General features: G+C 33.6%; 1 protein-coding gene across 1 annotated transcript in view; it reads right to left on the bottom strand.

Moving 5' to 3' along the window:
* The window catches only part of LOC106462582 (titin-like), a 454,586-nt gene that overhangs the window by 70,988 nt on the left and 356,450 nt on the right, over positions 1-27,148 (bottom strand). The window contains 11 exon segments of the mRNA XM_022390129.1: positions 5-6,567; positions 8,390-8,686; positions 10,479-10,526; positions 12,557-12,777; positions 14,899-15,157; positions 16,873-17,080; positions 17,547-17,641; positions 18,582-18,890; positions 20,735-20,907; positions 22,529-22,670; positions 23,448-23,741. Of these exon segments, the coding sequence (XP_022245837.1) occupies positions 5-6,567; positions 8,390-8,686; positions 10,479-10,526; positions 12,557-12,777; positions 14,899-15,157; positions 16,873-17,080; positions 17,547-17,641; positions 18,582-18,890; positions 20,735-20,907; positions 22,529-22,670; positions 23,448-23,741 (8,609 nt within the window).

Genomic DNA, 27,148 nt, shown 5'->3' with positions numbered 1-27,148 from the left:
TTACCTCAGACACAGCTACAGATTCTTCGGGGGCAACAGTCATTTCAGCTTTCTTTTGAAGTGGAGACTCTCCTGGTATAAACTCTTTTGGTGTCATTTCACTGCTAACTTCAGATACTATAAAGGATCTCCTTGAAGTTATGTCAAGCTGAGCCTTTTTTTCTTCCGGTTTTTCGACAGTAAGTTCCTTTGACTTTTCCTCATGTTGGACTTCTTGCACGGACAGAGATTCTCTTGGTGAGTAATCAACCTTTGCCGTAACTTGATTAGGAAGTTCACCTGGGGCAAATTCAGATGCTTTCATCTGTGTTGTAGTTTCAGACACAGCCATTGATTCTTGTGTTAAAATCTGTAGCATAAGTGTTTGCTCTTTCGGTTTTATCTCTGGTGCTAATTCTTCCGTGACTTGTTCAGTTGTAATTTCAGATACTGAAACAGTTTCTTTTGATGTAAATTCTGCTTTTGCTTTCTGTGTAAATGGTGCCTGTCCTGGAGCAAATTCTTTTGGCTTTGTTTCTGTTGTTATTTCAGAAACAGTTACTGATTCTCGAGGTGCAAAACTTACTTCAGCAATACCTTTCTTAGGTGCTTGAGGCATTACAAACTCTTCTGGTTTAATTTCTGAAGTCACCTCAGACACAGCTACAGATTCTTCAGGTGCTACAGTCATTTCCGCTTTCTTCTCATGTGGGGACTCACCTGGAATAAACTCTTTTGGTGTCATTTCACTGCTAACTTCAGATACTATAAAAGATCTCTTTGAAGTGATGTCAAGTTGAGCCTTTTTTTCTTCCGGTTTTTCGATAGTAAGTTCCTTTGACTTTTCCTCATGTTGGACTTCTTGCACGGATAGAGATTCTCTTGGTGAGTAATCAATCTTTGCTGTAACTTGATTAGGCAGTTCACCTGGGGCGAATTCAGATGCTTTCATTTGCGTCGTTGTTTCAGACACGGCCATAGACTCTTCTACTAGAAGTTCTGGTTGAAGTGACTTTTCTATGGGCTTTATCTCTGGTGCTAATTCTTCCGTGACTTGTTCAGTTGTAATTTCAGATACTGAAACAGTTTCTTTTGAAGTAAATTCTGTTTTTGCTTTCTGTGTAAATGGTGCCTGTCCTGGAGCAAATTCTTTTGGTTTTGTTTCGGTTATTATTTCAGAAACAGTTACTGATTCTCTAGGTGCAAATCTTACTTCAGCAATACCTTTCTTAGGTGCTTGAGGCGTTACAAACTCTTCTGGTTTAATTTCTGAAGTTACCTCAGACACAGCTACAGATTCTTCGGGAGCAACAGTCATTTCAGCTTTCTTTTGAAGTGGAGACTCTCCTGGTATAAACTCCTTTGGTTTCATTTCACTACTAACCTCTGATACTGTAAGAGAGGTTTTTGGAGTGATATCCAGTTGTGCTTTCTTTTCATCAGGTTTCTCAAGAGTAAATTCCTTTGACTTTTCCTCATGTTGGACTTCTTGTACAAACAGAGATTCTTTTGGTGAGTAACCAATCTTTGCTGTCACCTGATTAGGAAGTTCTCCTGGGGCAAATTCGGAAGCTTTCATCTGCGTTGTTGTTTCAGACACAGCCATGGATTCTTGAGTTAGAAGTTCTGGCTGAAGCGACTGTTCTATGGGTTTTATCTCTGGTGCTAGTTCTTTAGTAATTTGCTCAGTTGTAACTTCGGACACCGAAACAGTTTCCTTTGAAGTAAATTCTGCTTTTGCTTTTTGTGTAAATGGTGCTTGCCCTGGGGCAAATTCTTTTGGCTTTGATTCTGCAGTGATTTCGGAAACAGTTACTGATTCTCGAGGTGCAAAACTTACTTCAGCAGTTCCTTTTTTAGGTGCTTGAGGAGTCATAAACTCTTCTGGTTTAATTTCTGAAGTCACTTCAGACACAGCTACAGATTCTTCAGGGGCAACAGTCATTTCAGCTTTCTTTTGAAGTGGAGACTCTCCTGGTATAAACTCCTTTGGTTTCATTTCACTACTAACCTCTGATACTGTAAAAGAGGTTTTTGGAGTGATATCCAATTGAGCTTTCTTTTCTTCGGGCTTTTCAAGAGTAAGTTCCTTCGATTTTTCTTCATGATGAACTTCTTGTATCGACAGAGATTCTCTTGGTGAGTAATCAATCTTTGCTGTCACTTGATTAGGAAGTTCTCCTGGGGCGAACTCGGAAGCTTTCATGTGAGTTGTTGTTTCAGACACAGACATGGATTTCTGTGTTAAAATTTTGGGTTGAAGTGATTGTTCTTTGGGTATTATCACTGGTGATAATTCTTTAGTAATTTGTTCTGCTGTTACCTCAGACACAGACACGGTTTCCTTTGAAGTAAATTCTGCCGTGGCTTGTTGCGAAAAGGGTGCCTGCCCTGGAGCAAATTCTTTTGGCTTTGATTCTGTGGTGATTTCAGAAACAGATACTGATTCTTGTGGAGCAAAACTGACGTCAGCAATGCCTTTTTTAGGTGCTTCTGGCATTACAAACTCTTCCGGTTTAAATTCTGATGTTACTTCAGATACAGCTACTGACTCTTCTGGTGCAACAGTCATTTCAGCTTTCTTCTGATGAGGCGATTCTCCTCGGGTAAATTCTTTGGGTTTCATTTCACTACTAACTTCCGAAACAATAAGGGACGTTTTAGTAGTGATATCAAGCAAAGCCTTATTTTCTTGGGGCTTTTCAACGGTAAGTTCCTTTGATTTTTCTTCGTGTTGAACTTCTTGTATTGATAGTGATTCTCTTGGTGAGTAATCAACTTTTGCTGTCACCTGATTAGGAAGTTCTCCTGCAGCAAATTCGGAAGCTTTCATCTGTGTTGTTGTTTCAGATACAGCCATAGATTCCTGTGTTAGAATTTCTGGTTGAAGAGACTGAACCTTTGGCTTCTTGTCTGGTGATAATTCTTTTGTAATCTGTTCGGTTGTGACTTCAGACACAGAGATAGTTTCCTTGGAAGTAAATTCTGTTTTTGCTTTCTGGGTGAATGGTGCTTGTCCTGGAGCAAATTCTGAAGGTTTACTTTCCAGTGTCACTTCAGAAACTGTAAATGTTTCTTGAGGAGTTACCTGGAATCCAATGTTTTTACTTTCTGGTATTGGTATTGATTGAAGTTCCTCTGTTCTTGTTTCTGTAACTACGTGAGAAACAGAGAGGGATTCTTTCGATGTAATCTGCTGTGTAGCCTTGAAACTGAATGGTGTTTCACCAGTTGTGAATTCTTTTGACTTTCCTTCTGTTATAACTTCAGAGACAGCATAAGATTCTTTTGGTGTCCAGTGAACTCCAGCTTTTACCTCTCCAGGAAGATATCCTGGTGCAAATTCTCCTGGCTTTTCTTCAGATGTAACATGCGAAATTTCGTATGACTCATGTGAAGTGAGATCCATAACAGCATGCTTTTCTGGTATTTTCTTTTCAGGCTTTAATTCCTCAGTCTTCATTTCTGTTGTGACCTCTTCTATTGTTACTGATTCTTGTGGTGTGAACTTCTTTTGGGCTGAAACCTGACCTGGAGTAACACCTGGAGCAAACGTCTCAGTCTTTTCTTCGGGTTTTGTTTCATACACACTAACATACTCACTCTCTGGAAACTCGACTATTGCATGTACATCACCAGGTTTTTCTGGTTTCAGTTCTGCTGGAATTTGTTCAGTGCCAATTTCCGAAATGATAACCGTTTGCCTTGGAGCAAACCTGGTCCTAAGACTTGCTGTTTGATAATGCCTTTCTTCTGTAGTCATCATTGTCACTCTTGATTCTGAAGTTACTTCCATTACTGAAACACTTTCTTTAGTTAAAATATCTTGCTTAGCCATGAAAGATTCTCTTGTAAATGGTGGCATCTGTTCCACTTGCTCTTCAGGTCTTTCCTCTACTTTGGCTTCTTCAGTTATAATTAAACCAGTTTCTGTCCTTTCTTTTGGTTTCTGTTCGATATCTTTTCTCCTCTTGATTGTCATTTCAAGTTCCTGTCGTGTTTCCTTAGGCTTGGGAACCTGCTCTGGCTTAGGCTTTGGTACTTTTTTGCTTTCTAAAAATATTTCAGATTTTCTTTCTAGTTTTTCTGTACTTTCAATTGTCTCAGTTTTTTCATCTCGTTTTGGGGATGGTGTTGGTTTGGGTTTACTTTCAGGTTTCCTAATAATAGAAATACCGGCAATACTTTCTTGTAAGCTCATCTTAGTTTCCTCTTGTGTCTCACCTACTTTTCGTGGCTTCATTTCTTTAGTGTCTATAGAAATCTCTCGTTTTTCCTGAGATGTAACTTCAACTTCTGGATATTCTCGAGTTTCTAATGTAATCTTCAGTTTTTCTTCTTTTGGTTTTGGCAGATCTGTAGTTTCTATTTTGATTTCAGGTTTTACTTCGGGCTTTTTGGTTTCTGGTTTTGCACGACGTTTGGTTTCTAATGTAATTTCTGTTGTTTCGTCTAGTTTTTCCTCCAATGGTTTAGGCTTTTCTTCTGGCTTCGTTTCTTCTCGCTTTTTTATCCCTTTTAACGTTACCTTCGTTGCTTCTAGCAATTGTACATCCTGCAGTGTTTCTTTTGATACTCTTGTTGGTTTTAATTCCACTCTTTCTTCTTTTTGCTTAGGAGTCCCTTTACTCTCCACTGTAACATCTGTCTTCTTTTGTGGTTTCACTTCTATTTCTGGAATTTGACGAGCTGCTAATGTTACTTCATGTTGTTCTTCAGGTTTAATTTCCTTTATCACCGATTCTTTTGGAGTTTTATCAATTTTTTCTACTTTTTTCCATGCCACTTTACTTTCTATTTCCATCTTTTTCTCCTCCGCTTTCACTGTTTTTGGTTCTTTTAGGGATTTTAGTTTGGGTTTTTCGTCTGGTTTTGCTATTTCTTTTGTAGAAATTTTCATTTTAATTTCAGAAATGTCAGTTTTATCTTCTTTTGGTTTTTCTTTTGTTACCATTTTTGGCTTAACTTCTTCTTTAGGCTTAGGAAGTTCTTTGCTATCTAAAGTTATTACTCGTTTTTTATCTTCCTTTACTTCTACATCTGGTATTTCACGACTCTCTAACTTAATTTCTCTGTCCTTCTCAGTAGGTTTTCTTTCAATCATTATTTCTTTAAGTTCGGGCGCTTTTCTAATGTCTTCTGGTTTCTTGACTACATCTTTTATTTCTATTTCTTCTTTTGTGAACATTTTCTTGCTCTCAACAGTTACAACTCTTTGTTCTATAGGTTTAACCTCCTTTATTTCCTTTGGAATATCCTTTTCTGGTTTCTTTTTTGGTTTCACTTCCTCTTTTTTCTTTGGAAACAACTTCGTTTCAACTGTTTCAGGTTTTTCTTCTTTTGGTTCTTCTTTTGTTACCTTTTTTGGTTTAACTTCTTCTTTAGGCTTAGGAAGTTCTTTGCTATCTATAGTTATTACTCGTTTCTTATCTTCCTTTACTTCTATGTCTGGTATTTCACGACTCTCTAACTTAATTTCTCTGTCCTTCTCAATAGGTTTTCTTTCAATCATTATTTCTTTAAGTTCGGGCGCTTTTCTAATGTCTTCTGGTTTCTTGACTACATCTTTTGTTTCTACTTCTTCTTTTGTGAGCTTTTTCTTGCTCTCAACCGTCACAACTCTTTGTTCTTCTAATATAGTTTTATCCTCCTTTATCTCCTTTGGAATATCTTTTTCCGGTTTCCTTTTTGGTTTTTCTCTTTCTTTCTTCTTTAGAGTGAACTTCGTTTCAACTGTTTCAGGTTTTTCTTCTTTTGGTTTTTCTTCGGGGATAAATTTTTGTTTCACTGGCTTCTCCTTTTCTTCTTTTGGCTTAATTGTTTCTTTGCTCTCCAAAGTAATCTCTCTCTTCTGTTTGCTGTCTACTTCAAGTTTCGGTATTTCAATACTTTCTAAAGTGATTTTTCTCTCCTCTATAGGTCTTTTTTCAATAATGATTTCTTTTAAACCAGGCGTTGTCTTTGATATTTCTGTCGTTTGTTCAGTTGTTTTCTTCATTCCTGTTGTTACTGTTATTTTTCTTGATTCCTCTACAGTTGAGTCTGTTACGTCTACAAATTCCTCCTTTGGTTTCGGTTTATAAATAACATCCCGCTTTTTTAATGATATTAATGATTTACTTTCCACCGTATCTTCTGGCTTTTCTTCACGTACTCTACCAGGTGCAAACCTCGGTATTAGTTCTCTTGGTTTTTCTTCTTCTGGCTTTTTAGGTTTACCTGTTTCGGGTTTAGGCGTTATTATTATTTTTTTCAGGGTAGGTTTTTCCATTTTTTTCTCTTCGGCTTTAAACTCCTTGGGTTTAAATGGCTTAATACCTTTTGGACGTTCTTCAGTCTCAATTTGTTCTACTCCAATATGATCTTGTGTCGAAAATATTACCCCAGGACGTCGTTCTATTACATCTTTCTCCATTCTTAAAGTTCGTGTCATACTTTCTGTGCGAGTTTCCATCATAGAGACAGATTCTTTTGTTGTGAAAGAAACATCAAGCTTCTTTGTGACTGGTTTCACTTTTTCGAGTTCTTTCGTTGCCTCTTCCTTTAGTTTTTCTTCCCGGATTTTTGCTTCATGCTCTTCTTTTGTAACTGGAAAATATATAATACTCTACTTAGCAACAGTGGTCCTCAAAATGAAGCCCACAGCAAACGTAATTCAATATCTTATTAAAAATAAATTTCAGTAAATCTGAAAAAAAACACATAACGATCGCACATTTGACCACAGATTTTTAGGTCGTTATCAGAACATTATCTGGAAACATTTATGGTATACCAGATTACGTGTGTTATTTACTTATTATGAATAGGAATGGGTTTTGCGTATACGATATTACCAAGTTTCAATAACGTTATTCGTGTCTTTACAGTAACATTGGAATTCAAAACGCTAGTATTGTATTGTATAGTGAGCTAGAAAAGTATTTGTATAAATTTTTCGTTATATTTGAAATATCTTTTTTATTCAGAAATCTAGGTTACATAACATAGTTTATTTTTGAGACCATTGAAAAAGTAGAATATTACATTTTACTGATTGCTTGTAAGTAAGAACAAAGCTACACAATGGACTATCTGTGCTCTGTCCACCATGGGTATCGATACGCGATTTCTAGCGTTGTAAGTCTGCAGACATGCCGCTGTGCCGCTGGGAGTCTTTTAACTGATATTCTTTACTAGATTTATAATATATATTTCTCCACAATTGTGTATTATATGACATTGGTATTCATAAGAAAGTCATAATAATTATTAATTAGCTTACAAAGACAAGGTGCCCTAAATAATAAAATTATGAGAACGGTATTAACTGTTGGAATTTATGAGGGCAGGAGCTAAGAACGGTATTAACTGTTTGAACTTATGAGGGCAGGAGCAAAGAACGGTATTAACTGTTTGAACTTATGAGGGCAGGAGCAAAGAACGGTATTAACTGTTTGAACTTAGAAGGGCAGGAACTAAGAACGGTATTGACTGTTTGAACTTAGAAGGGCAGGAACTAAGAACGGTATTAACTGTTTGAACTTAAAAGGGCAGAAACTAAAAACGGTATTAACTGTTTGAACTTAGAAGGGCAGGAGCAAAGAACGGTATTAACTGTTTGAACTTAGAAGAGCAGGAACTAAGAACGGTATTAACTGTTTGAACTTAGAAGGGCAGGAACGAAGAACGGTATTAATATTTTGAATTTAGAAGGGCAGGAGCAAAGAACGGTATCAACTATTTGAACTTTAGAAGGGCAGGAACTAAGAACGGTATCAACTATTTGAACTTTAGAAGGGCAGGAACTAAGAACGGTATGTAGGCTGACGCAACAAGTAGTTTTTCTACATTTCAGAGTACATGAGGCGCAAAGAGTAATAAACAGGAAATTTTCAATTACATCGAGAGCAAAATAAAATCTTCCTGTGTGTCGTAGTTTGTCTAACCCTGGTACAAGTAATAAAACGTTTCAATACATACGGAGACTAATAAACTATTTTATAGTGGTAAGGAAAGAGCGTTGCAATCTAAGACCGAAAGAACATTTGTTACGAGGAAACCACATTTTTATGTTACTGACAACAAAATATTGGGAAAATTGAGAGATGTGAAGACAGGACTATAGTTGATGACATTTTGAAACTAAAATACCAATGTGTTTTTCAAAGTTTGCGCTAACATGGGTCATCTAATTTATTGTCATTTTCAAAATGATATGCAATAGTTATTAGGAATTGTACATATTCATACTAAAAAATTATGGTAATATTATACGCCAACATGTCACTAACTACTTAACGTATTCTATTTATTTTAAAGTAAAAACTATTCGACTATAAGGTGGGGCCTATTACAAGCTTGTTGTGCTGTTGTGATAAAACTATAAAGCGCAATTTATTGATGATAAAACAGTTTCTTTCTGTCATACCTCCAACGTAGAGATAAGCCGTAGAAGTTTGTTGGCCAAGTACGTTCACCAGATGGCACGTGTATCGCCCACCGACTTCATTAGTGACTTTGGTGACGTGTAGAGTACTTCGATCTTCCTGGTTTATAATTGTGTATTTCTTGCTAGTAGAATCAATCTTCTTTTCATTGTGATACCAAGTAACTTCCGGTTTAGGCTTCCCTCGAACAAAGCACTCAAATGTTGCTTTTCCGCCAGGGGTTTTTACAAATAAGTCATTGAGAGTTGTTTCGAAAGATGGCGGTTGAGGTTTTTCTTCTGAAAAAGCGTTGTTATTTTATTTAGATTAGGGCTACGACTCTTCATGCAATGTGTATAACAATGATTAAAATCAATCCATTTTGTTTGAATTACAAGTAAGACTTCTACTGACATAAATATATATGAAATTTTATCAGATATCAATATTAACTAATGTAAAATCCATTAAAAATTTACTCTATTCAATTCTATGATATAAATATGAAAAACTATAAAATAGAGCTATTTTATTTTATGACACAGATTTAAGTAAAATGTGAAATGAAAATTCCATAAATTTAGGTAGCTCACGCAAAAAATAATATTTTGTAGCGATATTCGATACAGTAGTTTCAAATATTAGTTGTTATAAGTCACACAACATTACTACAATCATGTTAAATGTTATAAGACAACAACGCGAAGTTACTAGATGAAAAACTTTCAAACTTGCATTTCCTTACTATTTACGGGTATTTTTCTGAGATCCAATAAAAAAAATTGGCTTACCGATATATGATTCTTACTTGCTTGTTGCCAAATTATTTTTACTTACTTATTGTAAAAAAATTTGACTTCTCAGTCTTCAGATTATTTTACTTAGTTGTTTTCATGTATTTACAATCATCAGATGCTTTTTACTTGCTTGCTGTCAGAAGTTCTTGTCTACAACCAGACGATTTTTACTTGCTTATCGCCATAAGATCTTACTTGCAGTTGTAAAATAAGTTTTGAAGCGCATTATTAGCAAGTTTTACTTACCAATTAGCAAAACATTATACGTCTTTATTTCTAGAATGCATTACAGGAAAGTATTTACAAATCTACTTGTAAAATAACATCTAATTAAACATTCCTCTCTTTCTTAAGTTTAATATGAATTTGCTAACGTATGTTCGTAGCAAATACAAAGAGTGTATAGGTAAAAACAACACAAATTGGTTGATTGTACTTGAAAATGATAAAATATTATTATAAAGACTCGCATAATGATCTTATAGGTGTATAACTATCAATTATATTTAACTTAATTATTCAATCATTTTACACTTCAACTTAATAATGATATGAAAAGATATATATGAGTACTTTAAGTTTTATTTCAAATTCCTGAACTCACAAAATGTTTTTAGATAAACTTTATCTGATTTACAGTGGTGTTGTGTGTATGTGTGAGTGTGTGCTGCGTGCATGCTAGTATTTATTTACTTATTATACATTTCATGACAGGTCAAGTATTATATTTATTGACTAAGTATCAGTATCCGTTCTTTCGAATGGTTTTTGTTCTTTCACACGATAACAAAAAACTGCATTTCAAAAACTTACCTTTCTCTATGTGCTTGCTTATTTCCTTTTCAAAATATGCTATATACTGAGAAAGCAAAACAATGGTTAAAACATCAAATCAAATCATTAGTTTCACGAGTTTTTAGGGATATTAATTAAGGGTTTTTAATTATTCTAGCACAGAACAAGCCAAATCATTTGGAGGATCATTGTACTTTATATCATGATTAATTAAGGATACATACCACTAACAATTGCTAGACTTAATAAACTATATTATAGCTTCAGAATTCAAGTCCTATCTCTTATGTTCATTCTTTATTACATGCAAGGTTATTACACAATACTAGTACATAAACAAATGCAAAACTTTTAGAAAGGGTTTCTTTTTAACTGCACCGTTCTTTATTGTAAGTTTACATAACAAACCATGCTGATTTATTAGTCAGTTTTTACTTATTGTCCAGTCAAGAGTCAATATTAATCAATTTATTTGATGTTGTAATATAAATATGTTTACCTTCTATCTTCTTGGTTTCAACTCGAACAGGAGGCTTAGGTTTGTATTCTGAAAGGTATATATAAGTTTAATTTACTATTGAAACAAACCCAAAGGGCACATAGCACAAAAAAAGAAGCAAAATGTAATAATTTAATTTCTTCTTTATTGCTATGCTTTCGCATAACACGTAAAACAAAAAGTTATCCGATGCATCATAAAATGAAATATTTCTTTCCATGCTCTTATTTGCTTTTTGTGGTTTCGATACAAAGCTCCGCCCTATCTAGTCTGTTATGATTGTTCGTCGCTCTTGAGAAACCCCTAACTCAAAAAGTAACATATCTTTTAGGTTCTGATGTTTAGTTCTGGCGACTATCTTAAAATATGTATATAACACACACATCAGTGATGTTTTTACACAAGACAATATTGGAACTGTATTTCAGGACAGAAGCATTATGTTGGATTACTTGTGAGATATGTCAAAATCACGAGATCTTTCATGATCTTAAAAGTTATTTTTCGAGCTGCATCATTCTCATCCGCTTGTATTCAGATGAGGAGAATTTTACTCACAGATAACAAACCTAAATTAGGTAAAAGTTTTCACTTCCATAAAGAAAAATACCCGAATGAAGTAATAAAGAAATAAGTCTGGAATTTTTTACATAAATACTATAAAACAGTGTGCACCAAATCAAAATGAAATAGGCACAGTTCCCTAAGATTTAACAAGTTTAGAATAGCAATATAAGTGTGTTTAACATTTGGCTATTTTTAGAAACGTTATTGATTTCTGGGCCTGGCATGAATTAAACAGTTAAACAATCCTATTTGCTGGACAAGTAGGAAGGCATAAAGATAATAAATACTGGAATTATATGACGTAATCACTTCCACAAATCGTCAAGCAATATTGAATAACAAGCTGAAAAATAGCATTATATTGATTATTCATTTGTGCTTGAACAATTATTGTTTTTGGCAGAAGTTATGAAAGAAATCTTAAATAAACACAAACTTTCCACTAATATCCCTTCGGAGGTTTCTGTTTTTTACTTATATGCAAAACAAGGTTCTTCCCTAAGTTACAAAAAAATATTGTTATTCCCAGTTACAAATATTAAGTTTAATCTTAGTATAGTAAAATGGTAATACTTAAATTAAGCATTTTATTATTTTGTTTGTTTGTTTGAAGTTAAGCACAAAGCTACACAATGGGCTATCTGTGCTCTACTCACCACGGGTATCGAAACCCGGTTTCTAGCGTTGTAAGTCTGCACATGTATCGCTGTGCCACTGGGGGGAATATTAATTCCCTTAAATATGTTGAATGTTGTAACTCGGTCTAATACACTATGCACTAAATTTCTTCACACTTTAAGCACTTTAGTTGAAAGTGTCATGTTACAAAAATAGGGATATATTGAATGTGTGACAACATATTTTTTAAATATTTTCCAGGTTTCTTATCCTTTACTGTTTCTTTATCATCTCAACTTACTATAGTTCAATAGTTTAATGTAGAAAAAAAGTAAATAACCTTTAAAGAAAACTATCTTTAGTACCTTTATATCAATGGAGTTTATATCGGCTTTTCGGAGAGCGCGTGTATGTAACGTAATTTGCTCATGCATGTTTTCACGTAATCTTTATGTTTATTAGATAACAGTTCAATAATACTTCTGAGTAAACAATCGTCAGCCTAGTTGCAAAACCATGTGCATTTTACCTAATTGTATTACTAATTGTGTTGCAGTGAAAGATTGTATTTCGTATATTTTTACTCAAATCACACGAATAAACAGATAGATAGATAAAAATCTTGTTCACTATTATCTCTCTAGTTTTCCTACATTTTTGTGCGTATTTACCCCTCAACCTAAAGCATTTGTTGTGTGTGTGTCTGTATAATAATAATAAGATATCAATTGTTCGAGTATACGTGTCAGTGAACCTATATAAGAAGTGATTAATTTTTTTTTACATATAAATTGTAATAGATAATAAATGTAATTATTTAATTATACCGTCTTTCGCTGTATTGAAGACGATAATTTTCTCATAAGAAAATAACCAAATTGGCTGATATTTACCCTGAACTGTAACCTTAGATGTAGTGACGTCAACGCCGTTACGATTCATGGCTTCACAAAGATATTCGCCCGTGTCTTCTAAAACACAACGTGAGATTACGAGAGTACAGGTGCCGTTCGGTTGGTAGTCCAACTGGTACTGTGGTGAATGCTTTAATATCTTACCATGACGATACCAGGTAATTTTGGGTCGTGGAGTCCCTGTGGCCTTGCATTCCAACCTTGACAATAACAAAAATTATGTTACAAATATTCATTGATTATATTTACTAGCGTATAGCCCGTCAAAAATGACGGGGCAAGTACTACCACCCTCACCCCATTAACCTCACTTTTCATATTTAACTGAAATAAATACATTTTGCGAAATCAAGCTTGAGTAACAAAGAGGCTGAAAAGTACAGTCGAGGCAGTCAAACGTCGGTAAATTCCTTTGTGAGCCAATAAAAATTAAGATCATTCATAAAATGAATTCGTGGTGTATTCATAGAATAATTATTGGTAAAAATCAATTTCATTAACAACTTCTAATATAAAGAAAAGCCAGTACGTTTTGGTAATACTATGTTCAAACAATGGCTTTTATGTCGTGTTGCTTAGCAACAAAAGTATAACTTAATATTGTTCTTAGTCTGTGTACAGAAAGTATAAAATGAAATGTATAGACAACAAAACTAGAAAAAATATTTGTTGATTTATTAATTTAGAGTCTCTGTTGATTAAAGAGGTTTTTTTTTATCAAAAACGTTGGTGATATAACAAAAAATAGCTTAATTCATAAATGATTTAAGTTTAAAGTTGATCGATATTTGTATTTTCATGATAAATCTTATGCACTTGACTATAGTCTAGGTGATCCCACACTAGTTCTTTACTTTAGGCTTATTATACTAACACTCACTACACTTATAAGGTTTCACGGTACACACCCCGTCACGGCCTCTTTGCACCCTTGTCACTAAACTCGTAATGGGTAGACAGTAATCGAACTATTCTATCTGGATAAATGCATTTTGGCTTTTATGACTCCTCCTATTTCGAGGTTAGATGACTGATTTATCATAACACAATGTCAGGTCAGAAAACAGGAACTTAGATGTTGAAATCAGACACCCTCAATAGTAAAAATAATTCTTTAAGGAACTTTTTGAATTTGGAAAATAAAACTGCTTGAGTTCATTTGAATAATTTCTAAAATACAACTCGTTAACTAGTTTTTAAATTTTCTAGATGTGCGAAGGTCACGCATACTAAATAGTTTTTGAACTCACTACTTACGGACGCCTTGCGTTTATCAAACAATACCTCAAACTGATACATCCAAGAGACAAATAGATTATAAGGTAATTTAAAGAACATAATTTTATGTTATGCATATGTTTTAGCTTAACTTTTGCCATAAAGTCATCAAAAACAATTACTTAATTAACAGAGCTCTAACAAATCAACTGATGTCTTAGATTAACCACATCATAAAAATCTGCAGAAAATCACACAAAGTATCTAAGCTAACATTATAGAATTGAGTTGTTTAAAAATCAGGCTTTGTAGGTCACAGTATGAGCATCGTTCTCAAAAACAATGTATATATATATGTATGTGTGTGTAATTCCTGTAAAAATAAAAATGTTCTCTTTCACTGAAAATTTTCTGTTCTAGTATCAACTGAAATATCTATAATAATCTTAATATTTCACTTACGTTAACTTTGTTAAACAGTCATAACACGTTCTCTTGTTAGTATCATACAGTTGTCTGGTGATAATTAGGAAAAAGATTAAAATAATGAATTGTTTTGTGTTGTTTTAAGTTTTGTACTTAAACAGCCTTATGAAAATTATGTAACCGAGATTAATTCAGTTTATAATTGTTTCTTTTGTAGCGCCACATGGGCCAACGTATTCGGAATTATCAACAGAATTCGGCAAACTAAAATATTAATATTTCATTACAACAGAAGCGTCGCTAGTCACTGGCAAGCGTGCCCCGTGCCCTGATTCTACTTGACAGTGCCCTGAATTCTAAGTTGGTGTCTTGAAAAATCAAAATAGAAAACCATGATCAATATCATATTGAAACGCCGAAGATTCCCGCGCCTTTGGGCCCGAACCCTTAATCTTTTCAGCACCTAGCGACAGCTCTGCATTACAAATATAAATGGCATATCAAATATGGCCAAAATAGTTCTATGTCTACGAGCTTGCTTGAAATGTCAATAATCACTAAGACAGGTACTTTGATATTAGCTTGTTTCAATTTGAACCCGTTTAATATTGCTTGATTTGAGTAGCAATTGTTTGATACTAATACTTTATAAATACGATGTACTACTTGTATTCTACCTGACTGGATGGCCGGGTCGAGATTCTGTTTCAGTTAGTTTAGTAACAAACTTGGGTGCAATTCCTGGTTCGGTTCTAGGTTCCTGTTTCTTCAAGGGAACGTCCTTCTTGGTCACTGAAGTGGGCGGTGGTGGAGAAATCTTTTCGACTGGATGCTCTGCTGTCTCTTCTGGAAGTTCCTCTTCGCTTTGAAGGGTGGCGTCAGAAGCTTTGTCCATGCTGATAGAAGCAATCTCAGAGTCTGGGATGTATTCAAAAGCTGAAAAAGCAGAAAAGATAAAAAAAGTGCTGCTTTACCAGAAAATCAGATACTTTGACCAACAAAAATACATTTCAGAGAATGAGTAGAATTTGTAACTTATAATTATATTAACTCAGTGTACTAAACTTTTTTATCTGAATAATAATGTTATATTTTTTCACTCATTAAGACTAATGGATAAATGTCTTCAAGCAATTTGACTATTTTGAAAATAACATTAATTTTTCCAGAATGTAAAAAATTACTTTTATACACTTAGAACAAAATATTTCAATTAACGGTATTATCACAGAGCATAATCGAAAATACTCTAAACAGCAAATAAAAGTGGCATAGAATTTAAGAATAAAAAGTGTATGTTTCACCGCTATTTTTTCGAAGCAATAGATCAGAATTCTATTCTGACGTCCCTCCCACTTCCACAGTTATATTATATGGACATTTCAAAATTTATTTTTGAACACTTTTCTTGATAAGTCTGGAAATGCAATTAGATCACAGAAAAACATTTAACATGTAATAATATTTTCGGGATCTTTGTATACTAAATGACCAAAACATAACCTTATTAATAGTGAGAAGTAACATACTATTTTGTTTGACTCCCTTTGTTATCCATTTACTTCTTAGTTTTTCAGATTGTTATGTTTTGCTAGCATGCGTTATAACACAATTATATATCTAATGTCTTACATAAATGCTAAAAGAATAGCGAGATCTATCATAAAAGCCCATGAGAATCACACTTGAGAAAAATAGAGGTAAAAGACAAGTTAAACTTGTCGAAAGAAGGTTTAGACAGAGAAGAGTATACTTGAAAAGCGTTATGAATGGACTACATTTTTCTAGGAAGCTTTTTGGACAACGTTTTGAGCTGCTGGCGACTTGATGAAGTTCTACGCTAGCAGTTCGAAACGTCGTACAAAAAAAACTGCCTATATAGATACATGATGAAGTTCTACGCTAGCATTTTAAAACGTAATCTAAAAAACTAGCCTACTTAGATACATGATGAAGTTCTACGCTAGCAGTTCGAAACGTCGTCTAAAAACTGCCTATATAGATACATGATGAAGTTCTACGCTAGCAGTTCGAAACGTCGTCTAAAAACTGCCTATATTGATACATAATGAAGTTCTACGCTAGCAGTTCGAAACGTCGTCTAAAAAAACTGCCTATATAGATACATGATGAAGTTCTACGCTAGCAGTTCGAAACGTCGTCTAAAAATTGCCTATGTAGATACACGATGAAGTTTTACGATAGCAATTCAAAATGTCATCTAAAAAAACTGTCTATATAGATATAGTCCATTAATGACGCCTTTCAAAAACGAAACTGCATGAAAATTTGGGTGTACTTATATAACAAGCTAGTGATAAAAGTTAAATATTGGATAAAAATATGCGACGAACGATTTCTACCATAGTTTAGTTGCTGTATATAATCACCGATGATTTACAAGCTAGTCGTTTCTGTTGATTTCATACAGAATCACAGTCATTGCTGTTGATTTCATACAGAATCAGCATGTGATATACAAGCTAGTTATGTCTGTTGATCGGACACATAATCATAATGTGATTAACGATAGTTGTTTCTGTTGGCCAGATATAAAATCATCATGTGGTTGACAAGCTAATTATTTCTGTTGATAGGATACATGTGACTTAAAATTGTAACTTTTTTTTACCCCTTATAATATTACTTACAGTCAACATTTAGTGTCGATCTAGTAATTGCTTCTCCTGCTTTATTCACAGCTTTACAAATATATTCCCCCATGTCTTCTGGGAAAACCTCGGAAATAAAGAGTTCACAGTAGCCATCCTTACGCACAGTAGTCCAGACATCCTTGTTCTCCTTTACCTCTCTATCACTGTGGTACCATGTGATTTTAGGGGTTGGTTTTCCGGTCACCTACAGCATATGTTAAATATGTTCCATTAATCATGCAAGCTTTAATACTCGCACTTGATATAATATAGATTTTTTTTCTTGTAAATATATTATTTAAAAATAGTTAAATTGGCCAATCATGTTAATAATAAGTAAAGACTCTATTTCCCACTCACAAAAAGAAATCCCTCGGTTCTTTCAATATAAACTACGCAGTTTTTCAAGTGTGTTAAATACGTTTCATAACAAACCTAGCACAGTTATATTGAATGTTTCAGCCTGGTTAATATGACAGTCTGAAATATTTAGTGATTGTCTCTAATACTTTAGAGTCAATGGGCATTTCACTCTTTGAAATGGAAAAATAACCGAAATGTTACACATCTTTCTGCAAAATTACGACCATGTCTAATAAGATTTGAACAACGGCAATTAGATGAACTAATAGAGACTTGAGGATTGAAGACAACTGGAGATGGATACTAACGTAGCAAAAGAGTTTAGCCTCTTCTCCATCCATCACGGTCTGAGGAGTAAGTTGAACTACAAACTGTGGTGCTTCGTTGTCTTCTTCAGGTTCACCTATTTTATACAAAAGTCATCAGTTACATTTCCTTGGATACCTTTTGTAAAGCCTTAAATAATTAATTATTCAAATCTTATTTAGCAGCAATTGACTTAGGGTTTACTTTAAACGGAAAGACTGCCTTGATAGATTTAATTGAGGAAAAACGTTTCGGCGAACTTGCATTTGCAGCCTGATGAAGCCAAGTTGTGCCGAAACGTCGTCCCTGAGCTAATATTATTATCAAAAATAGACCTTTCGTTAAAAACAAACTGTAGCACTTTGCAGTTCATGAAAAGAAATATTTGGACTCAGAAAGTACTGGAATGCAATAATTCGTATACATTATTGTATAAAACCCATATTGAAATATACACCAAGAGGAATGTAATATAAAAACAATATACATTTTACAAACACAGAAGGAAAACTATATATCACCCGCTTTTCATTGAATATCAAATACTTTACTAGGCCTGTTTCATCTTGTTGTTGTTTTTTCAGATTAACGTGTAACATGAAAAACTCTGAGAATGTAGCTCTTTATGACAGGATGGCTTTTCCTGTGTAACTCACGTTTAACGATATTATTACATTTAGGAACTGTTTATCTTTATTTATTATATATAAATAAAAATAAGTGTAATATGAAATATCTTACAAATACTTATATTATAAATGTAAGCGTATTTAAAATTTTTGAATTGTTAAATTTAGTTAGTTCATTGGCTCCCAAACGTCGTGTTATATAAGTTCATTGTATTCTATGCGACTCGGTGCGACAATAATTTTAATGATGTGCTAATATTTATGTAACTGGTAGCAAGCAATGGTAAGCCAATACCCTAAAATAATAAAAACTAATAATAATATTTGTGTCCAGGATAAGAAGGAACAACTAGAGATTACTAGGGGAATGTATAGAACACATGCATTGAGTTGAGTTCTTTCACTTACTCTCTATAGTCAATGTGGCTGTGGAAGTAGATGTTCCAGCTTCGTTCTCTGCTTTACAGGTGTATTCTCCTCCATCATCATGGAATACCTCGTTGATGACGAGAGTAGTACGGTTGTGTTCGCTTGTGACCTGAAAGTCTCTGGACGGTTTGATTGGTCGCTTATTTGCGAGCCAAGTGAAGGTTGCTTCCGGCTCAGCTGTAACTTCTGCGTCCATCACCACAGGTTCTCCTTCCGGGACAAGCTGAGACTGGAGAGGTTTGGTGAACGTTGGTGGTTTGGGTGGCTTTTTGGGGACTTCTTCCTCGGCTATTGTGAATAGAACTGTTTATTTAGAAAACCCGGAAATATATTTTTTTTAAATTCACATTGAAAATGTAATAAAAAAATAAAATGTTATTTCATAACTGCCACGTTAAATTCAACTATGGAAAAGGAAAAGTTAGTTCGTGTCATGGTTGACACTCAATTATGTGGCAGAAACGCGTTGAGTCATTTCATGTTTAGCGCATCAGACCCAGACGTATGGCCAAAACAATTAGAGTCATTTCATATAGAGCAAGTCAATCTCAGATGAGTGGCAATAATAAGTTGAATAATTTCATGTTTAACACGTCAGACAAACTCGTCAAGCTTTGGGTTTGGGTAAATTTAATATTTATGTGTGGTTAAGCTGTTTTTATTCATGATCTGAAACGAACTTTCAAGTGCTCACTCCTAAATATGAAATGTGGCAAAAAAAAGATTTGTTAAACACGTGTAGTTTTAAACAGCCATATGCTCATTTTCCAGTTAACTTTCAAGTGTTCACATCTCAATCTGATGTTTGTTAAGGGTGAATATTTGTTAGATGTACACGACTTTTGCATTTAAATTTAATAAGACAGTTACGATTTAGATAGTTATAAAGCGCGAGTGTTAAATTTAGTATTTTTAGAAACGATAATTTATCGCAGGTTTGCTTATGTAACTGTTTAGAAATGATTTGTTGTGTAGTTCAGTTGCTGTAAATTGACGTCAAACCTTCTGAGTTTTTCTGGTTGCTTTAAATGATAATGTCTCATATAACGTTACATCATAACGTCTCGTAGTTTGTACAAAGTTTTAGGCCTCAGTCGCAAGAAGTTAGCGCAATAAAAAAGGAAGTTAGTGAAAGTGAAAGTAAAAGTTAAGTTAGACTGAGTGTAAATTTAGCTGTAACGGGCAATTTCTAAAGTGAGTTTCACAGCTTGTATTGTAGTAACAGAGATAGAGAAAATAATTTGTATTGTCAAAGGGTGTTCTAAAGTAACTGAACAAGCTTGTGTGGACTTTGACGAAAAGGAGATAATTATTTGGAATTCTGGATACAACTGTGGTAACTCACGAGGCAACATAAGTGAGTATACTACTATCGTATTGTGATAAAAGAGGAGAGAATAAATAATTCGTCTTGTCAATTGAGTTCTAAAGTAACTGAACCTGCCTGTGTGGAACTTTTGACAAGAAAACAGTGTCTTAGATACAACGGTGATAACCAATAATGTAACAATTTTTTTGTACATACATTTGACTTGTTTTGAATATATTATTTTAAAACATGTAGATTGTGTACTGTCCTTTTATTGTTGAAATTTATCGCCAAGAAGTCACACACACCTACTGTAAAGAATCCATACGTAAAAAAAAATTGTTAAACTCTTGTAATGTTATACCTATTTTTAATTAGTCATACCTTTATTTTAAAGTTAACTTCAACTTAGATTCTTCACCAGCTTAGTTAATAAAATCATTTGTAGTACGTCGTACGTGCATCGGTGCGTTTTTAAAGTCATCAAAAATAATCATTTCAAAATCGACTGTTATTATTAATTATCGTTTTCGCTACGTTATAGTCAGAATTCTTTGCTCCATACAAAGCTATCACACTGGGTGGTTGAATGTTATTTTTTTTTTCTAATATGGCAGTAAATTGGTTATTTAAATTCTAATCTAGTTTGGAGTTGGTTAAACCTTAGTCGAAAAAGGTAAGTCACATCTTTCAGTTTGAATTTTTTAATTAATCTTAAAGATATATCACGTGTTTTTCGTTAACAAATGCTATTATAAGATTAATTATTCACATTATAAGTAAAGTTAACTAAATAAGTGATAGACAGTTACAGGATACTTACTAACTACTGTAAGATTGGATATGGTTGTGGCTTGACCTGCTGTGTTTTTAGCTCGAACCTCGTACGTCCCTGCGTCCTCTGGAAACACCTCAACAATTAGCAAAGTGGACTTAGTGCCCTCTGTCTTTAATTGAAAATCACGGGTAGGTTTGAGCTCTTTCCCATTGTAGAACCTACGAAACATTTAATGATCACAGTTAAAACTTACCAACATGAAAAAAAAAGCACTTTTTAACTTAACCATGTGGGAAACAAAATTTTACAAAGTTACCATTCTGAGTTTCATCCTAGAAACAAACAAACCTACGAATTTCAGAAACTCCCAATCTATAAACAGGTTAAAAAATTACTCTTAATGAAAACCAAGTTTCAGATACATTAATTATATACAACAGTCATTTCATTGTTTTATTAAAGGCAAACAAACAGCAGTGACATATTTAAGCCAATGGTTTTACAATCACGTAAGCTGTGTAGTCACTGAAAAGAATCACTTAGTTGACTTAAAAGTAATGATTGTTTGCCCTTTTGTAAGTAAATTTTAATGATAAAAAGTAACCATTTGTCCAGTATTAGAAAGGCTGTATCTTTTTATTTTAACGATAACGGTATTTTTGTGAGGTATAATCGTAAATCTGTTTAGTTCTGTGAATGCAGGTTCCCTTGTCCCGAATTATTTCAGGGTATAGGCGTAACTTTTATTGAAGACTTTGTCTTTTTACTATCAACTTTGTTGTTGTTACTTACAGAAAACTTACAAGTAAGTTCGTTAGATAGGCACAAAATGTTAAGTTATTTTTAAATAGTGTGACAAAGAAATACAAATGTTTGGAAACTGTTCATATTTGGAAGAAATTGTATTGAAATAAATACCTATATGTAGTAGCATTAATGAAAGATGCCGTATCTAGTTTCATAAAAAATAATTATTGTGTACCACATATTCCTCGTTGATAGTTGATGCGTAAATCCTTTATAACAACCATCTCATTATTCTCTAAAGTCTTGTTAGAATATCTCATATTAGTATTTCAAGTAATTAAATCAGGAGAAACTAGCAACCATACTTCACACAGATATCGGATGGAAACTTGCAAAACAATATTTTCAGATTTTTGAAGTTTGTTTGTTTTTTTCTTGTTACTGCTTTCTTAATTTGTTAGGTTAATATTTATTTCTCCGAAAGAGGGCCGAAAGCCGCCTAGTGGGGTCACCTGTTTTAACCACTCGCACTTCTATACAGTAGTGTGTTTTCTGTCAGTCAGTCAGTAGACATTAAAATGACGTCACATAAGGGACGCTTAACCTTGCAGTTTGTACTGTCGTGAGGTCAATAAAACAAGCGTATGCCATGAATCACGAGAAAAATTATGCATATTGTAGCCTACAACATAGCATGTCATATGAACTTCAAAAGCAAGAAATAAAAATATTTATTAATTTTGGTTTTATTTACTCTTGAAACACAACACTTTCGGGGACCCTGCGGAAGTACATCTAGTTAATATTATTATGCACGTAAGACTTTTCCATTGCTGGAAGAACAATGTAGTATTGAACCAAGCGATATAAAATAGATATTCGTTCTGTTACTCTGTAACCGAACAACCTTCACAGCGCTATTCCTTATGTTGTTATTGTTTTTCTTTCCAGACACATTTTCAATGAAACATGCTCTCTTAGAATAAGTACACTATTACATCATGAATCACGATAAAAACACTGTATTAATTTTCATATTACTTATACTAATAACACAAGTTAAGGTTCAAATTTTCAAATGATGAATTATACCATGTTATTGTAGGCTCAGGGGTCCCAATAACTTCAACACTCATTTCTACTGGTTCTCCTCCAGGTGCTGTTATTGGCTGGAGAGGTTTAGTGAACTGGGGTGGATTCTGGAGCTCGAGCTTCTCTATAAATTCTATATCTTCTGTTGAAAAAAAGAAATTTTATTTTTGAAATTCCTACAAAAAAGACTTTAAATAATATTTTAAAATATTTATCACACGAATACAATTGTATACATTTCACCATTTATCTGTTCAAATTACCAGAACATATATGCGGGGATCAAATTTGAATTTGGGGGTGGAGGTTCACCAAGAATTGGGGACAACATCTTATTTGCTATGTTAACTGTGACAATTTTTATTCAAAGCGACTTTTCCTGATAATTATACACAATTCTCTATTTCCCGTTTAAATGGGCACTTTGCTACTGAAAAATCACCTTCCCTGTTAATGTTCACTTATAAGACTTCTCACTATTAATATGATCCTCATACTAGATTATGTTGTTATGGTCTAGTAATATCATACAAGTCTGACTACTTACATGTTTTTTTTAAATCCCGCTAGTAAAACCATGAAGTAGTAATACTATCTTTTTCATAATAATTAATAATAGATATTAAGGTAAAAACAAACTCCATGACCGGACCTCTGACGTATCGGTAGCTCAGTGGTAGAGCACCGACTTTATTCAAAGATAATATGTTTCAATAAGAATATTGAGCATAAAGTAAAAACAAAAACGAATTACTCTTCTAAAATCAAACCATATAGTATAGTACTTGTGAAAATATATACAGTTTTTGTTGTCTTTTTCTTTTCTTTTTTTTTCTTTTTTTTTTTGAGAAGGAGAATTTGGAACATCGTGATTTGATAAACAAAAACCTTTGAATACTGCTATTCCATTCCTACTGACCTGAGACGATTAGTGGCGCTACTGTCTGGTCCGTTCCAAACGGATTAGTGGCTTTGCAGGTGTAGTTTCCTTGGTCATCTGGAAATACTTCTTGGATCGTCAAAGTAGCCACTCCTGTTTCTGGGTTATACTGTGGTTGAAAGTCCCGTGATGGCTGGATCTCGCGTTTTTCGTGAAACCATTTGATGTCCAGAGGTGGAGTTCCCTTTACTACACATTGTATGGTCGTCTGCTTGCCCTCTGTTGCTGACGTTGGCTTTAAAGGTTTAAGGACCTTGGGTGGAGCACCTTTTTCTGTAAAAAAAATAATTAAATAGTAGTTTTTTAGATGTATTCGAGTCACATAAATCAATACCTTCAAAGAAAATAAAGGAACTGCAAGACAGTTATTGTTAACAACAACAAAAGACATAATGAAAAACAACTGTGAAAAATCATGCCAAACTAATGATATTTGGTAAGTGATTCCGATAACTTGTAACAATTTCTAATAATTTTATTTTGTATTAAAACATTATTGATCATTAAGAAAAGAACCACAGAGAATTAATATTATGTTGTTTGGTCAACTACTAAGCACGGTACAAGAAATGCGTATGAATTCTTTCTGTCAGGGTAAGTTGAAATTTACTAAGAGACATTTCCCACGCTCAATTAAGTCAGTTCATTTTTCGTTTTCTTATTTTATTTTTGTTTTATGCTTTTGCAGTAACAATTCTAAAGAGTGTAGACATGTTTCTTGATTTGCGTATCTTGCTATAAAGTGAATTCGGGTTTACAAGTTATTTAAAAATCCATTTGTTTTCATTCAGTAAGCGGTTGAGAAATAAAGTGATAATTCCGACACTTAAAGGGGTCGCAGATGTTTTCATTGATGAAAGCGGAAGAATTATAATGATAAAAAAAAGATACAATAGATTCAAAAAATGAAAATATAAATCACCATACAAGGCAGATTTATATTTTTATATTAAGATTTGGCGTTTATTCCGCTAAAGGTTGAGAGTTCGTTTGTTGATTCCTTGGTTATTGTTTATTTTATCACGAGGATTAAACACTTTCCTGGACCTCTTTTAAAGTGAAGCTTTGTCTTGAACATCCAAACGATCTACTTTGATAACAAAGGCGTTACACTAAATATATATATACATATATATAACTTGAATGAAATTTATTTCTAAGAGTTTTTTTTTATGACATTTTTTCTAGACTGCCACTCATAATGTTGTTCGCTTCTATAACATCAGATTGTAATGATATGGTATTGGGGGGATTCTATAACACAAGATAATAGTAATATTTGGTTCTGTAATACTACAGTGTAATAATATTTGTTTCCATAATACCAGTTTGTAACGATATGGGTTTTTATAACACATGATTTTAGTAATATTTGTTTCTAATAACACTTGATTTTAGTAATATTTGTTTCTAATAAAACTTGATTTTAGTAATATTTGTTTCTAATAACACCAGATCATAATAATATTTCTTTATCACTTAATGGTAACAATATATATTACTGAAATATTTATTCCTATAACACCGGATGGCAAAGATGAGTGCTTTTTAACATCAGACTGTGGTAATTTTTGAATTATATGGCATCAGACTTTAGTACTATTAATTTCTATAACGTCAGGATGGACCCTTAAAGCTTAAAAGGCTTAAACGAAACCACAAATCAATTTGGTCTTCACCTCCTCTAACAACAAACACACATAATAGAAAAGAAATGTTTTTCTGAAACAAAACAAAGTGTTTAAATGTGTATTATCATGGAGAATGGTTTGTATGTTCGTTGACCTTCGCACAAAGCTACTAGAGGACTATCTTTGTTAGGCATCTCTAATTTTGAAGTGATAGATTAGAAGGAAGGCACCACCCGTCGTCAACTTTTGGATAGTGGAACTTATAGTCACATTATAAAGCCATGATCGGTGATGGAACATGATCCGTGATCCGCAAATTGCGAGTCGAACGCCCTAATCACTGGGTCATGCTAGGCCCAAGACGAACGGAAACGTCTCATATAAACACACGTGGAGTTTGTTATCTTGTCCCTTTCAAATTAAACACATAATAATACCTATTAAAACTGAAATCAGGTAAGTTGCATTGGTTTGCTTTAAAAGTTATTTTAGAAAAGCTCACACATCGTTAGCATATTTTATTATCATTATTATTTTTCTTGCGTTAAGAAAATTAGGACATGAGATTATATAACAATGCTATATATAAGTTGAAAGTTAGTCCTTAAAATGGAAAACCAAAGAGTGTTTTTATATGTATATTTAGTAGTGTCCTAAGCAAACGTTGGAATATCTTAAGGTTCATGTTACAATAGCTTTCCATGAACTTGAGATACTTCAGGAACGTGGCGCATGAAAAAAAAAGTCAACATCTTTCTTTTTTTTTTACATATCTCTCAATACACGACTAGTACATATCAGAACACAACAAGGAGGAGAGTAGTGATTGCTTGATAATGGTGGTGGTGTGGGTCGAGACAGGAAGTTATCTAAAAGAAACAAATCATACTGTCAGATCACTAACCCATCGAAGCTCTTGTACGCTCTTGGAATGTGAATACAAGCAGACATTTCTCAAGAACCTGTTGTCTAGTAGCCAATTCTTATGCTGACTTTTCCCGCTGTTTTAAAGTGGGAATTACAACAAGGAAGTGTATCTAAAAGAAGCTCACGCGATAGATATCAAATTATGTGTGGCCATTAATGACTTTATACTCCAGGAGAATCTTTGAACACCAAAGAATGAAACATAGTGCACTAAATAGAAAAGTTAGATACTTTTAAGAAACGGACGTTTTGTCGTGAGCATAGTTTAACCAGTTAATAAAGGTGATATGCTAAAAAATAATGAATTGGGAAATCATATTTGTGAATGATAATACTGTAAGAAAGTTAAACAACAGAGTAAGAAGATACAAGTAATCACTATGTGAAACTACAGCATTGTAAATAGCACCAAACATGTTGCAAGACAAACAACACTCTGAAATTAACATCAATCATATTTACCTTCTCTTCGTAATCTTACGAGTTAATATACAAAATAGCGAGAGACCAACATGGAAACCATTTAAAAGATTACAAGGTTACTTTGTTCCTTGTATGACAAGAAGATATTGTGGAATACTAATTATTGTGTTCTTACAATGGATGGCGTTTCAGACTCTAACTTGAGTAGACATTACCACAATGAAAGATTAACCATAAGAAATATTTCCACAGTGAAGGATCAACTATGAGAGATATCACCAAAATGAAAGATCAACCACGAGGATCATTAACACAATTAATTATAAAAATCAATTACTGAGAAGGTTAAGCCGATTAAGAACAATTCATCGAGAACAACGATGTTTCATTATAATTGTACGCAGTGTTATTGATGAGGAACAGAAATTTATTTTGAAATGTTCTAGCTCTGATTACTATATTGGTCGACGCTCTTCGGAAGAATCTTATGGTTGATCTTTAGTGTGTTAATGTTTCTTATGGTTGATCCTTCACTTAGGCAATGTTTCTTATGGTTGATCCTTCATTGAGGCAATGTTTCTTATGGTTGATCCTGCATTGTGGCAATGTTTCTTACAGTTCATTTTCCATTGTGGTAATGTTTGTTATGGTTGATCCTGCATTGTGGCAATGTTTTTTTCAGTTGATTTTACATTGTAG

Source organism: Limulus polyphemus, unplaced genomic scaffold, assembly GCF_000517525.1.
Source record: "Limulus polyphemus unplaced genomic scaffold, Limulus_polyphemus-2.1.2 Scaffold46, whole genome shotgun sequence".
NCBI classification, from domain to species: domain Eukaryota; kingdom Metazoa; phylum Arthropoda; class Merostomata; order Xiphosura; family Limulidae; genus Limulus; species Limulus polyphemus.
Note: the sequence above shows the minus strand (reverse complement) of the source record. Positions and strands in the feature narration are given on the sequence as shown.